At 41.4% G+C, this 16,204-nt stretch overlaps 1 protein-coding gene across 2 annotated transcripts in view; it reads right to left on the bottom strand.

The window, feature by feature from the left end:
* Window positions 1-16,204, bottom strand: part of LOC149321299 (mitochondrial S-adenosylmethionine carrier protein-like) — a 180,788-nt gene that overhangs the window by 35,884 nt on the left and 128,700 nt on the right. For both annotated transcript variants that reach the window (XM_089519193.1, XM_089519200.1), the window contains exon 7: window positions 8,701-8,770. In XM_089519193.1, the coding sequence (XP_089375319.1) occupies window positions 8,701-8,770 (70 nt within the window). The remainder of the gene's footprint in view (window positions 1-8,700; window positions 8,771-16,204) is intronic.

Genomic DNA, 16,204 nt, shown 5'->3' with positions numbered 1-16,204 from the left:
CTTTTAGAACCGGTGTTATATGGCTGGTCCTGGGAGCACCAGTGACCAGCCGGGCTGCCATGTTCTGCACCATTTGCAGCTTCCGAGTTTGGTATAAGGGTTGCCCCATGTAGAGTACATTGCAGAAATCCAATCTCGAAGTTACCAGAGCGTGTACAACCGTTTCTAGGTCCCTCTGGGCCAGGTATGTTATAACTATATGTGAACCGCTCTGATCTGGAGGAAAGGCGGTATACAAATAAAATTATTATTATTATTATTATTATTATTATTATTATTATTATGATGATGATGATGATGCTGAAGCCCACAAGTGAAAATATCAGGGAATTTGGCAGAGTGGACATGAAAGAAACTTGCCGGTGATCCTGCTACAGTAACAACAACAGCAGCACATAATTCTTTCTCTATAGATATCACCAGAGCTTGAAGCGGATTGGTTGAAATGTATTCATTACCACTAATTCATTAAAATGTTCAATAAGGTTTTTAAAATTCACTATTTTAATTATAAAATGTCAACAGCATTGTTTTTGGGAAATTATTAATATTGCTTGTTAACTGGAACATCAGCTTGATTTGTGTTATAATTTAACTAATTAATTAACAGATCAATTTTATAAGTATTTCTTAAAATATAACACTAAAGAAGTAACTTTTAAAACTATTTCAGGTACCAAGTATCAGGTTGTGGCTTGCATCAACAGGTCCCATGCACCTGACCAAGAGAACATGCCTCCTATTGCTCAGGCTTGTGGTAATACTACTTCAGTTTCTTTTATCAAACAGGTTGAGCCTCCCTTAGGACCTGCTTAAGACCTGAGGTGTTTGCAATTTGAGGGGGGGGGGGGGGTTGGAATACTGGTACAATTGGCCCTCCTTATCCATGGATTTTTAATCCACAGATTCAAGCATCCACGGCTTGAAAATATTCAAAAGAAGTATAAATTTCAAATAGCAAATTTCGATTTTCCATTTTATATAAGGGACACCATTCTACTATGCCATTGTATTTAATGGGACTTGAGCATCCACAGATTTTGGTAACCACAGTGGATCCTGGAAGCAAACCCCAGTGGATACCAAGGGCTGACTGTATTTGCATATGCATACATAATAATATATCTTGGAGATGGGACCCAAACCTAAAAACAAAAATCATTTATGTTTTGTATATGCCTTATACACATAGCCTGAAGATAATTTTATAGACAATTTTAAAAATAATTTTGTTCATGAGACAAAATTTGTGTACCCTGCAACATCAGAAAGCAAAGCCATCCATGTGAATGATTTTGGACTATTTTGGAATTCCAGCTAAGGGAAACTCAACCTATAAGTATATGTCTTTTCAAGACAACTCGTCTTTTCTACCACTGGCTCCAAACAACCTCCTGCAAGCAATTTTTCTTGGCTGTAGCTCTCACTTGTGTCTCACTCTTGCTCCTAATGAGCCCACAACCTCCAAACAGCTGTCCCACTACCTTGTGAATTGTCACCACATATTCAGTTCACCATTGCATCATTTGCTGGATAACAGTTGCAGCAGTATCCTGGGAAAACAATGCTTTAGTTGCCAACTTCTGCTCCCTGCCTTTAACAGCTGCATGACAGGCAGCAATGTAATGGCTATTACACCTTCTCCTACTATAGAGATACAGAAAGGTAGAAAAGCTACCTCTGTTTCATTTTTGATAGCTTTGCAGCTTTTAAAAATTAAAAGTAACTTCAGGATGGGGTGGGGTTTAAATGCCAGGTTTAAATGGTATCAAGAAGAGGGATGAAATAGTGTTACCCAGAGGTCTATACATTGAATAAAGTCTTCATAAAAGTTCATGAACATCCTGTCTGCTCATGGAACAAAGGCAAGGACATTCTGACAGAGAAGGGAAAATGAAGAATTCAGCATGAATTACAACTGTGTATGGTTCAACTTAAGTACCGTATTTTCCGGCGTATAAGACGACTGGGCGTATAAGACGACCCCCAACTTTTCCAGTTAAAATATAGAGTTCGGAATATACTCACCGTATAAGACTACCCCTCTTCCAACACACACCAAATAAAAATTAAAAAAACATCAGATTTGATTTCAATATGGTAATTTTAATTCAAATGACATGCAGTTACTTAGCAGGAAATCTCGTTGTATACAAAGCCTGCTTGGATTGGTCAGCTCTCCCTGCCTGCCCAGCCTTTCCTGTCTCCAAGAGTATCAGAGCAGTAGCTGCTTTCATACGATCGTCACATACGGTGGGGATGTGGCCGCAGCCGTTTTTGAGCTCCCCCCACCATATGTGGCGACCGCAGATTCTCCAGTCCAGCTTGGAAGTTTCAGCACCTGCCCTATAATATGACACCCGGCGTATAAGACGACCCCCGACTTTTGAGAAGATTTTCCTGGGTTAAAAAGTAGTCTTATACGCAAGAAAATACAGTAGTTCTCTGGGTAGAGTTTGGGAAATTTGCCATTTCAGACTACAGTATTTGGAATATCTCAGTCAGTGTAGTCGCTCGCCAAATTTTGGGAATTTTTTAGTACAGTCGGCCCTCAACATGCGTGGATTCTGCATCCATGGATTCAACCATCCACAGCTTGAAAAAAAAATCTTTTAATTCCAAAAAGCAAACCTTGATTTTGCCATTTTATATAGGGGACACCACTTTACAATGGCACTTGTGCATTGTATCTACAGTGGAGTCATGGAACCAAACCCCAGTGGATACCAAGGACCCGCTGTATAAATAATAGCAATGTCCCAAGAAGATGTTCTAGGAAGTAGAGAAGCTAAGGAGAGTGGTGGAGGCTCCTTCTTTGGAGGTTTTTAAACAGAAGCTAGATGGCCATCTGTCAGGGGTGCTTTGATTGTGAGTTCCTGCATGTCAAGGGGATTGACTGAATGCCCCTTAGGGTCTCTCCTACTTCTATGATTCCATGAAAGCAGGGAGGGAACTATAGGTGAAAGGCAAGCAATTAGTGTGGAAATGGATTCATAATTCCATATGTTAATTTCCTTCAAGCAGGCAATTTTTCAACTGCATGCATCTAGTTTTTATTTACAAATCTCAGGGAGGGTCTTTAGTGAACAATATATTATTCTTTACAGATATACAGATGAAGGTAATAGACTGGAACTGTGAAATGCAGTTGTGAACTGCCAAAGCCTCATCGAAAGTTTACGCCAACAACTGCAATTTTATAGGCACTTCAGGAAAAGAAGACAGCATTGGCCATTTAACATAGCAGTAATGTTTGTTTTCCTTCTGCCATGTATACAACATTATGATTAAGAAAGAGAGGAGCCCGTAATTTTTCTTGGTTAACATGGGAACGCAAAACAGGAGGGTGTGTTTATCTTGTTTAATGTTTTTTCTCTCCTCTGACCTCTAAAAGGCTTTAAGTAAATTTTGTGGTAAAGCAAAGCACATGAGCAGCGAGGGAGTCTCAGACAGTTATAGTGTCTGAATACACTCTTTGTGGTATTGGCAAAGATGCTGTGATTAAGAATTGGCAAGCTGGTGGCTTCGACTGATAGAACTTTTATTTTCCTTCCAAGAAACCTGCAACATGAGGATGGACGTATGCAACTCTCATATAAATTGTTTTGCTTATGTATGCTTATAAACTGTAATACTCATATACAGTTTTGTCTTGGCGTGTAATTATATGTCCTTTTCTCTGGTGACCTATGCAAAAAATGCTATATAGCATTTGGTGGAGCATATCAAAGCAAAAGAAGAGAACAAGCACATGCATATGATTCCTACCACAATCTGCCTCTCTCCTTCCAGAGGCTGTTCCCAATTCCCCCCCTCCAAAATACATGAAAGTGTCAGGGCAGTTGGGAAGGGGAGAGTCTTGTGAGCAGAGAGATGAAGAAACTAGCTATTGCTAAGCAATTATTCATATATAGTCCAACTGCTTCAGAAGCCCTCACAAAGCATTGTTGTTTTTTCCAAGCACCTACAAAGAGTTGGAGGTCTACACTCCACCACACAGTCCAATCTCTTCCCGTGCTGAAAGGGTAGGCCTGCAAAGAAGCTGTAACCACAGTCTGGCTGAATGTGGTTACAGATCTCCATGTGATTACTAATGACAGTTTGTTTTTATACTTTTGCATGTAAAGAGGCTTAAAGACTAGGGTGTATCTGCACTACACAGTTCTATACTACTTTAATTGCCATGGCTCCATCCTAACAAATCCTGGGATTTGCTGTGTGGGCAAACAAAAGTTGTAGTTCTGGAAATTGTGGCAAAAAAACAAACAAACCCAAAACCACCAGATGATATTCAAATGCAACTCCTAGCATAACTCAGGCTTGGCTATGCTGAGCAGAGCTGCTGGGAGTTGCAATCCAATCACATCTGGTGGACTGCATGATTCCCAACTCTGCTGTAGTCCACATCCTTGAATTAAAATTCACATGGTAGCAACAATCCTTACACTATGGAATTCAACCAATTTAGACTTTATACTACAGAATTCAACCAATTTAGCCTTCTTTCTCTTGCTTCTCAGGGTTATCTTGCTACTTTCTAAGTACTTCACCAAACTACAGTTCCCAAGAGACCTTAGGAAGGAGCTGTGTCAATTAAAGTGGTATGAAATTGATACATTTGTGTAATGCAGCAACAACCTTACACACAGTGTATTAAAAATTAAAGCTCACACCATAGTTGGGCCTGTGGGGCATTACTCTCCCCCCCAGATTATTCAAATCTATTGTCTTAAATTGGACTTTACATATTTATAACAGACAGTCATTCCAGACTGCTTATATGCCACAGAGTTGAATATATGCATATCATGTCCAAAGCTTGGAACCCTTGAGAAGCTGTCTGGGGATGAAGGGATATCGTTGTTGTTGTTGTTGTTGTTGTTTCTTATGGGATGCGGTGGCTTAATAGTTAAGGCACCAATTCTGACAATCAGATTAGAAGGTTGGCAGTTTGAGGCGCGAGTGCTGCATGATGAGCTCCTGTCAGTAGACCCAGCTTCTGCCAACCTAGTAGTTCGAAAGCATGCAAATGCAAATAGATAAATAAGCACCACTTGGGTGGGAAGGTAACAGCATTCAATGCATTCATGCTGGCCACATGACTACCAGAGTTGTCTTCAGACAATGCTGGCTCTTTGGCTTAGTAACGGAGATGAGCACCACCCCCTACAGTCGGTTACAACTAGACATCCATGTCAAGGGACTACCTTTACCCTTACTTTTATCCACCTCTTCCCATGGATTGAGATGGGGAACAATAACAAATAACAGACAAACAACATCATTTAAAAGACATCAGTTAAAACACACATCAATTTAAGGGGGCAAATAAGATGCATGCATATTAAAACAATCCACGTTGAAAATTCAACATTTAAAATTCACAATTTAAAATCACCAGGATACGCCTGCTAGAAGAGACTGGTTTTTAATGCTCTTTTAAACTCAGTCAGCATATTCAACTGTCCAAGCTCTTCTGGCAGGTCATTCCACATAGGGGCAATTGAAGAAAAAGTCCTCTGGCTGACAGTTGTCAACTTAGTCCTGGCTGAATGAAGTAAATGTCTGTCAGAGGGCCTGAGCGTATGGGATGGATTATATGGGAGGAGGCGATCCTGTAGGTAACCTGGACCCAAACCATGTTAGTCCAACACATGTGGAGGGTGCTGGTTTAGAAAAGCATGGATAGAACCTATATATATATTTCACCATCCTTGTTTGCACATATTTCAATTAAAACTATAAATGAACAGTTAAGGCATAATGATATTTTGAAAATTGGGTAGAGCAAATCAAGCTTGAACTTTCACTAAAATTCCACATGACTAAATTGAGGCAATCATACTTTGGGCATATCATGAGATGGCATGTCTCACTTGAAAAAATTATAAAAATGAAAAATAGTAAAGTGAAAGACAATTCCATATCACAGGTGGATAGACTCAGTCAAGGAAGCCATGCCTCTGAATCTGCAAGTCCTGAGCAGGGCTGTTGAACATTGGGACCCTGGAGGTCTCTTATTCAGAGTCATGATAAGTCTAAGCTTCCTTGATTTCAAATAACAACAAAACAAGTGGCTTCTTGGAATATAAATGGAAGATTAACATTTTCAGGGCCATTTTCAAATGCAGATGAAGGGACAGGAAGGGGAAAGGTTGTACTGGGCAGGAACACCTAAGACGAAGTTCAGTATTGTGTAAAATGAATTCCCTGAAAGAATGTAAGGAGTTACGAATGAAGAAGCAGGTGATGGCAAAAACAAGGCTAAGGTATCAACGAACATGACTGATGTATTCTAGATGCTTAGAACAGCATATACATATGTGTGTGCAGTTTTCCTGGATCCCACAGTTGTACAACCAATTGTGTAGCAAGTGCCAAGAGTTTAAGCTCACACACTGAGTAATGGTCAATGAGGCCTGTTACAGACTGCCAAAATAAAGCTGCTTCGGGTCTCTTTGGAGGTATGCTGTTTAAATGATGTATGCATCCTAAGAACCCGGAAGCTGCGCCAAAGCTGCACTCCAGTGTTTAAGAATGGAGTGTGGCTTTGGCGCGACCTCCAGACTCTTAGGACCCATGCATCATTTAAATAGCATACCTCCAAAGAGACCTGAAGCAGCTTTATTTTGGCAGTCCGTAACAGGCCTGAGTTTCTCACCTGCTCAGACAAAAGTGAGAGAGAGGGCTGTGTGTGTGCATGGAGAAGAAGTGGCTGCACTTTCAAAACCCCTGAGACAATGCACCTTCTTGCACAACTATGTGTTAGTATAATGTCTCAAGAAAGCCAGCATGGTGCCATGGTTTGAGCATGGGATTACTATTCTGGAGACCAGGGTTCAGATCCCTGTTCAGCCATGGAAACCCACTGGGTGAACTTGGGCAAGTTACATTCTCTCATCTACAAAGGAAGACCACAGCGAACACCCTCTGAAGAAATCTTGCCAAAAAAAAAAAAAAAAAAAAAAAAAAACAGTGATGGGTTTACCTTAAGTTTGCCATAAGTCAGAAATGACTTGTAGGCACACAACAAAATGCCCCAAATGATTCTAGTCTATGGCAATTATAGGTAACAACACTCTTCAAGAAGAAGAATAAAGAGGTAAGTGGTTGGTTGGATGTCAAGCACAGAGACTGTCATGTTAAACACATTTATACAAAAAACAGTCTATTAATTTCAATAGGCTATCCTTCTAACTAAAGAGGGCAATTTATAACTTCAAGATGTTGGTACACTGCAACTTCTATCAAGGCAAACCACTTCAGACAATGATAAGAGATGATGGAAGCAGAAGTCCTACAAGAGGTGGAGAACTATATTCTCCACCCCTAAAATAAAGTAAAGAATATACAGTATTAGAATATGTTATCCCATGTATGAGATCCAGTGTGGTGTAGTGGTTTGAGTGCTGGACTAGGACACTGGTAGACCAGAGTTCGAATCCTAGCTGGGCTGTGGAAATCCACTGGGTGACCTTGGGCAAATCACACTCTCACACCCTCAGAGGATGACAATAGCAAACAGCCTCTGAAGAAATCTGCCAAGACAACCCTATGATGAATTTGCCTTAGCGTTACCATAAGTAAGAAGTGAATTTAAGGCAACAGACAACAACAAACCACATATTATAGTAAGTTGGACAAGTAAGCTTCCTGAACATTTAAATGGTCTCTTAAAAATTCCTTTCCACTTGCACTGTATCAGTACATACTCAGGAGGAAAACCCCTCTTGGCTCTTATTTTAAAAAGTAGTCTAACCTTTAAAAAGGATTAAATTTACTTGGGGTGCGGAGTGAGGAGGTGATCCATAACTACCATTGCTATTCCTATTCACAAATCGCTTTTCTCCATGATTGCTGTAGAACCTTACATGTCATTTCCACTTCCTTCTGGAAAAATGCTTTTGCTACTCCATCCTTAGCTGCCACTAACCTGAGATTTCTATCAGACCATTAAGTTCTGCCCCACTCCCTGCTCCTTGTCAGATGTGTGGGATGAGCCACTTGTGACATCTTAAAGGAAATTATTTTAAAGCAGGCTGTTATAATAAGGCAAGGTGGCTCTTTAAGAATTCAATTAACTTCCAGCTTGTTTTGCAATAAATCATCTGAGAGCACGTCCTGCCACTCTTCATTCCAGGGATAGTGTCCAGAGACTGCCCAGATGTTTCAGCCTCCGGTTCTCCTCCATGGAAAGTTTCCGCCTGGAGGCTGCTACATTTAGACATTCTGTTCTCCTGACTCTACTTAATCTAGAGTGCTGTCAGAACTGTCACATGAACAGTGAATCATGGGCCCTTATTGAAAGCCCTCAAGAGGAGCTCAGGGCAGACAGCTGCACAAACCTGCACCCAAACGTGGTCTCTCTCTTCTTGCAGAGAGTTTTACAACTGAACCTCCGGATAATCCTAGAGCTTGAGTGACAGGGCCTGTTTGTTCAATAACACAAATTTGTCCAAAACAAATTGGCTGTCTTTCAAACAGACACCCTTGCCTAGTTTCCCTTCTCTTCCCTTTTTCTTCCTCTTTCCCCCTGCCACCCCCATTTCCACAAAGCAAGATCCGTTTTCTTTGCTCTAAACAAACTGGAATTACAAAAGAATGCTACCCAGCTCCTAGCTTTAATAGATTTGCACATTTCCCCCTCCTCCCCTCCTTTCTTCTTTAGTATTTCCCAGGATAACATATAATCCTTTGCACCTGCAAAAGCTCCACAGACTGCAGACTGCCAAGAATCGACCACGTGTCCTTGCTTCCATGACCAGAAATCCTGTGTTTAAAGAGATAGGAGGGGAGGGGAGGTTAGTATCTGCCCCATTTCCAACTTGTTAGTTAGCAAAGACAAAAGTTTAGGAAGAGCTATTTTTGTGGCATTTTCAAACCCCATTGCCTCTCCCTCCCACCCAGACCCAAAGGACCTCATGTGCTACAAAAAAAGTAGACGGTTTAGGAAAGATAAAAGCAACCAAAAGACTATAGACTTATTTGTAAGTCAAGTCTTCCTTCCAGTCTGGAGAAATGCAGATTTGCAGATACTGCCTAGATCTTTCTTCCTCTTGGGAAGATAAAGCATTCAAAATTACAAAGAACACTGGAAAAATATCAGCAGTGATTTCCAATCCATATGTGCATGCCAAACTAAACCATTTCCAAAGGACTGCTTCCACATGGCTCCAGGACGAGAAACTGTGTCCGAAAGCTATGATGAGCAACTTTGGAAAACATTTCCAACACTTGAATGGCCAATCACAAACCAAAGGAGACCACACAGCCACCACAAAGAAGGGTCTTGATGGCGATGACGCAGGTCACAAATATTTCCATTTTGCATCCATTAAACTATGGGCAGGAATTAATTAATTAATTAAGAAGACTGTAACTTTTTGGCTGAGCTGAGATTTGAGCCCAGCTTAAACTGTGTAGAAATACACACAGATGTCTGGAGCAGGGAAACCATTACTGTGCTCTTCACAGAAAACATGCAGGGATAGCTGTGTTGGCCATTTAACAAATCCAAACAAAAATCCCATCAGTGTGCTCTTCACCTCACTCACATTTTGGACACAAGTTCAAATGTCCAAACTGAAAGCTGTTTGGAGTTTTGTTGGCTGTTCCTTCTGAAAATCATGAAGCCCCCTCCCTCTTCCCACTGCCCTGACATTTACAAAGAGAATGGGACAACCAACACTTGTGAGTATCTCAAAAGGCAATGTTTCCAGGGATGGTTAAATACTTTTCCTTGTTTTCTTTTTTTAAAAGATGCTGAGTAAATATTAATCATGCCAGTTGGCTAAAAAGAAAATGTTTTTATGAAGCCAAAAGCATGCTTCACAGCAAAGGTGGAGGGATGAAAATCCATATTGGAGGCTCATGTCAGTAGAAAAGGCAATTACAGGGTGAAGTAGAGTTCACTCCACAGCCCAAAGGGAGGTATGTCTGCATTCACCTTTAGGCTAAGGCCCATGTCCTAGACTGTGTTCATTAGACTAGATTGCCACAAGGTGATGCGGGCAAGAACTTTTTGGCTACATTTCCCATAACTGCAGCTAGTATGATCAATGATCAAGGGATGATGAGGACTGGAGTACACCATGAAAGTGCACCATGTTGGAGGATGGCTGTACAAGCTTTGACTGGTTGACTTACAGCACTCGGACCCCCTGACCATGTTCAGTCCTTGCAAGAGGGGTGCAAAAACCATGAACAACAGAAAACTCTTCTGTGCAACAAAACTCAAATCAGGTCAAAAGACCAAGGCCAAAGGAAAGTTGAAGCTGGCCAACAGGAAATAATAAAATCCCCTTGCAGTGAGGCCAATTTAATTACGGTGCTGCCTTCCCCAGGGGAGCAGGGAAAGCCCTACTAACGGGATCATTTAAAAATAGACTGGAGAAGGCAGCACTTGAGAACATACCACGGGGAATAATCCTGTGTTGGCAAAGACTGAACAAGGATGACCTAATACATTCCCTTCCAGCTCTCTGTTTCATCAGGAGGTTCAAACTGTAATGTGCACAAGAGAAAGGATAAAAGCATCAACTAAAGCAGGGGGGTGGGAACCAACTGGCCTTCTGGATATCTGCTGGACTTCAGCTCCCAACAACTGGAGCCAACACAGCCAATGGTGTCAAGGAATGCTGGGAGTTACAGCATCCAATAGCATTCTAATTAACCATTTGTAAGCCACTCTGAGCACCTTTGTGACTGAAGAGTGGGGTATAAATACTCTACTTAAATAAATATCGTATGGACTTTCTGTCAACTTACATCAACCCCATCTCAGTATCTACCTATGTCTTAGAAGGGAGGAGGAGATGACCCAACCATCATTCTATACCTACAGAATAAACTGGAAACTTTCAGGGATATATACTGTGTGTGTGTGTAAACACACACACACACACACACTTGGGAGATATATATATATATATATATATATATATATATATATATATATATATACACACATACATACATACATACCAGGGATCAGTACAGTGGCCTCTCGGTATCTGTGCAAGTCCCATTACACAGTAAAATGGTGCCCCTTATATAAAATGGCAAAATCAAGGTTTGCGTTTGGGAATTTATATATTTTTTGAATATTTTCAAGCCATGAATGGTGGAATCCATGGATAAAGAATTCTTGGATATGAAGGGCCAACTGTACCACTATAAGTACAATTGTTTCTTTCGTTATTAGAAATCCACTGTGTTCCAGTAGCCAAAAGCTCATAAACCAGCAGTGGTCCACGGATCATCAGTTTCAGTTGCACTGTTCTTGGGTAACCGTAGGAACTATGCTGGCGATGGTAGTGGGCATGGGCAGAGTCTAGAAGACCACTTCCCTTTCTCATAGTTCTTCTGCCAACCCTGTTTTATTTCCCCCCTCTTTTTTCTACTTTCTTTTCTGTCACTCTCTTTACCTCCCGTCCCCTTGTCTGTCTCCCAACATCTTTCTGCGCGCCAGTCTCTCTTTCACTCTTCCCTCGTCGTGTTATTCTTAGAGGTGACAACAGATTGCTTGCAGAAGACTTCCTTCCCGAACCCCATTCCAACCATTTGGCCTCTCCCTCCTTTTATTTCACCTCTCATCTGTCTTACTTCTGTCCTCTTTAGCTCCCTACTTACATGAACATCCCTGGGCTGCATATTGTTCCCCCATGCTATGGATTCTATGCAAACACAACACAACTGGGAGTATGTGGCAGGAAGGAGTGTGTGCGAGGAGGGAAACTCTCAAAACAAGGAGAAGAATTTTATGCAACTTTAATTTCTCAGGACTTTGTTGCTTCTGTTCATTATTAACAGGTCACTACGTGATGTTTGGAAAAATATGGATCAACCTAGTCATCCATATAATTCCTTTGTAACCTACACATTTTACACACTTGACAAGCAAGACACCTCCCCACCTCCCAGTCTGGAAGTCTTGCTAAGCAACCACAGATGGTAAGGTCCTCTGCCATATAAGCACTTCTAATGACTTTTAAGAGAGCTAGAGTGGTTTAATATTCTGAGTGTTGCACTAGGACTCTGAGAGACTAGGGTTCAAAATCCTGCTCAACCACAGAAACCCACTGGGTGACCTTGTGGAAGTCACGCTCTCTCAGGCAAAGAAGAAGGCAATGCCAAATCCCCTCTGAACAAAGCCTGTCAAGAAAACCTCTTAATAGGTTCACCTTAGAGTTGTCATTAAGTCAGAAATGATTTGAAGGCATGCAACAACCACAAAATTACTTTTAAACTTTTCCAAACAGTCCCACATGGGGGATACTTGTCATCATCATCATCATCATCATCATCATCATCATCATCATCAATTTATATAGTGCTGTAGATTTGCCCAGCGCTGTACATGAAAACAATAAATATGTAAGAGTAAACCTGCCTATGGCGTACAATCAAAGAAATAATAGGATAATACATATAAAATACATAGCAATACAGGAAATGGTTCAGTAAAACAGGCAACAAAAAAGAACATCAAATAGCAAATGATAATCACGCAATGCCTGGGAACCAAACTTGTCAACCAAACTTACAGCACTATTTTCCCTGTATGAACATTCCATTCACTAAATAAGAAATCTCCTTGTCATTTTAAAGTCTAACTCGAACGTTCTAACTCATGAAAAGAAATGAAAAACAAGAGAAATGAAATCTACTCTCAGACACAAGTATACATAGATACTTCAGTAGAATAACAACAACAACAATAATAATAATACCCAACATACAGGTTGCTGCATGGTATGATAACTCAGCTGTATTCCACTTGGCTGTATATGAAAGCCCAAAGCAAGGCCTTTCCATTCATTGCTGAGATTCCCTCTCACAAATTGAACTTGAGTCCATATTTTCATTGGTATACTGAGTATGATTGTTAGGCTTTAATGTTCTTTTACATTTGAATGTCCTTGAGTTTTTGAACCACTTTGGATGTCTCTATTTTGGAAGAAATGTATTTGTTCCCAGTATCTGAAGTGTTTTCAAACTTATGAAAGTCAAAATAACCTGAGTTCAGCAACATGTTTCTTTTATACACAATTGTAAACAGGAAGCAAAAGGCACCTGTAAGATCTGTTTCCAGTTTTGTCACCACTCATAATACTTTTTTTGCTGGACATAATTATGTTGGAGTTCTGAAAGTTTGTGGAGTTTTTACTGATCTACTTCCTACTGGAAATGAAAACTACCACTACTTGCCTTTGGTTCTTTTCCTGTTGGTAAACTATGCACTAGGAACATGCATATGAAGTCACATAAAACATCCTCATGTAATTGCTACCAAAGAAGGCCTAAGACATTTTGGTGACCGAGGTCCAAAACACACTGCAGAAATAATCCAGTTTGAGACCACATTAGCTACTCTGGCTCAGTGCTAGGGAATCCTGGAAATACAGGCCCGTTACAGACGGGCCTGAAAATACGGACTGGGTCCGTATTAGGGTTAGAAAGGGGCGTCACTTCCTGACGCCCCTAACCCTAGTACAGACCCAGTCCATACAAAATAGCGGCGGCTGTTCCACACGGCCGCCGCCATTACGACGTCACGACCACGCCGCCTCCAAACGAGGCGGTGCAGGCGTGACGTCTTTGCACCGCGCGAGGGTGCCTAGAGCGCCCTTTCCGCGGTGCAAGAAGGAGCTCTGAAACGGAGCTCCTTCTGGGGTTTGCGTCGCTGGGCGCAGCCTTTACATGGCTGCGCCCAGCGACACAGAGGAGAAAGGGGCCAAGCGGCCCCTTTCTCCTCCTCCCCGCCGTCGCCGGGTGTCCTTGGGGCTTGAAGCCCCAAGGACACCCCTTTCCAGGCCTTGGGGAAGCGGCCTTTTGCTGCTTCCCCGCGGCCTGCAAAGCGGCGGATTGGGGCCTCGGAGGCTGCCGGTCTGGCAGCTGAGGCCCCGATACAGCAAGGAAAGGGGCGGGTCCAGGCCACCCCAAACAGGCGGTCTGTAACCCATCACAGTATATTGTGGCACCAGAGCACTCTGACTGATAAGTCTCACAAAACTATAGTTCCCAGGATTCCTTAGCACTGAACTAGGGCAGTTAAAGTGGTCTCAAACTAGATTATTTCTGTAGTATGTTTTGGATCTGAGAAAGCAATCCTAATCTCATCTCTATTAGCTGAGGAGCAGGTTTAAGATGAGACAGATGCTTGTGTGAAAGGAGTTTCGCTGACAGGGAGCAACCACTCTGGAGACCACAATTACATCTGCAGAAAAAACTGTAGGTCCAATTCTACCAGTGAAGATGTTCCTATCAGTGAAACTGGGCATACTGGGGTGAAGGGATTCACTGAATCTGAGCCTGCATCTACACTGTGGAAATAAAGTTTGACACTACTTTGATTGTCATGGCTCCATGTTATGGAACTCTAGGGGCTGCAGTTTTGTGAGATATTTAGCTTTCTCTATTAGAGAGCTCTCGTGCCACAACAAATTACAAATCCCAGAATTCGACAGCACTGAGTCACAGTAGTTAAAAGGGTATCATAGTAGTTAAAGTGGTGCATTGATACTGCAGTGCAGATGCAGACTTAGTGAATCCCTTCACCCCTAGTATGCCTAGTTTCACTTATAGGAGCATGTTCGCTGGTAGAGTTGGACCTACAGTATTTTCTGTTGTGTCAAACTGCATTATTTCTGCAGTGAAAATGCAGCCTAAGATCTTCCAGTTCTCCTTGAAGGCCACAGGACCGGTCCTGCTGCTCGGCACAGGACACAAATGTAGCTGGAAGCAAGAAGAAAAATGCACATCAGCCCACCCTCTTCAGTCAGTACTAGCCACTGGTGGTTTGGAAGTGTTGAAAAATGTATACTATCATACACATACACACACACACACACAAATCCTCTTGCTGAGATTAGACTTTGAGATGGAAAATCCAAACAATATCCCTCTTAATTGCTGTAATGTTAATAACAATTGTCCCAATAGATAGTATCCTTGAAATGTTGCTTGAAAAGCTGCATCATCCTACTTAATGTTAGGACCATTATTAGGATAGCAAAGCACAGCAATCATCACAGTAACAAATACGGCTTTGTCATAAATAAATTCCAAGCAACCGCTCACGTAAGTAGCAGAATGCTAATACTGAAAACAGTGAGGGTCTATTGTATTGAACTGGTGACATAAAATACACGCAGTGGGTGGCCCTGAGGAATGTGATCAAGACCAACACCACTCAGGGAGCAGCACTGGATAACCCTGTACTGTCCTGGCCTCTTACTAGCATAGGTCTGCGCATCAATGAAATGTGGAAAAGAATCACAAACAAGATAAATGTTATAAAAAAACATTTGTATGGAAAAAACATAATCAGATCATATTTATTATTTGGTTTGTAACCCACCATTCTCCCAGGGTTAGGTTTCAAGGTAGTTTTGTCATCACCTTTGCTGATGACATATGGTGACTCTGAGGCAACCTATCACAAGGTTTTCATGGCATGAGTCTGGAGGAGGATCTTGGAGGATCCACTAACAATCTCAACTAATAACATTTGAGACATGATGTCAACGGAAGTTGTTGCTGTTGTTGTTATTGCATGCTTTCACGTCTTTCCAACTTATGGTGATTCTAAGGCAAACCTATCACAAATCACTTGTTTGTTCGGAGGGGGATTTCCTTCCTCTGAGGCTGAGAAAATGTGGCTTGTCCAATGGATTTCCATGGCCAAGTAGGGATCCAAACCCTGCTCTCCAGAGTCCTAGTCCAGTGTTCAAAGTACTACACCATCCTAGGGCTATCAGGAAGGTGGTTTATGAGATGATTAAAAAGGTTCCAAAAAAACCTCAAAAACCCAGGATGAATTATACATCAACAATTATAAATTACGTCCATTTAACTATTAAAACACCAATTAAAACAGGTAAAAACACTAATAATAATAAATACCAACATATTAAAAGGTATTAATATTCAAATATTAATATTTTGATTAAATGACCATACCAGGCAGTCATTTGCTAAAGATCTGCTTGAATAACAGAAGCCTCCGCCTATAGTTGGAAGGACAACAAAGAGGGAGCTAGCCTAATCTCTTTTGGACGGTTGATGTATTTATTGAGGCATAAATGAAAAATGGTCTTGCGCTTTGGGAGGACTAGGTAGTCAATTAACAGTACAATGGGCTCTTGGTATCTGCTGGAGTTTGTTTCCAGGACCGTCTGTGGATACTAATATCCATGGATGC

This window comes from Sceloporus occidentalis, unplaced genomic scaffold (genome assembly GCF_023333645.1).
Source record: "Sceloporus occidentalis isolate IW3139 unplaced genomic scaffold, rSceOcc1.0.p SCAF_1, whole genome shotgun sequence".
Taxonomy (NCBI): domain Eukaryota; kingdom Metazoa; phylum Chordata; class Lepidosauria; order Squamata; family Phrynosomatidae; genus Sceloporus; species Sceloporus occidentalis.
Note: the sequence above shows the minus strand (reverse complement) of the source record. Positions and strands in the feature narration are given on the sequence as shown.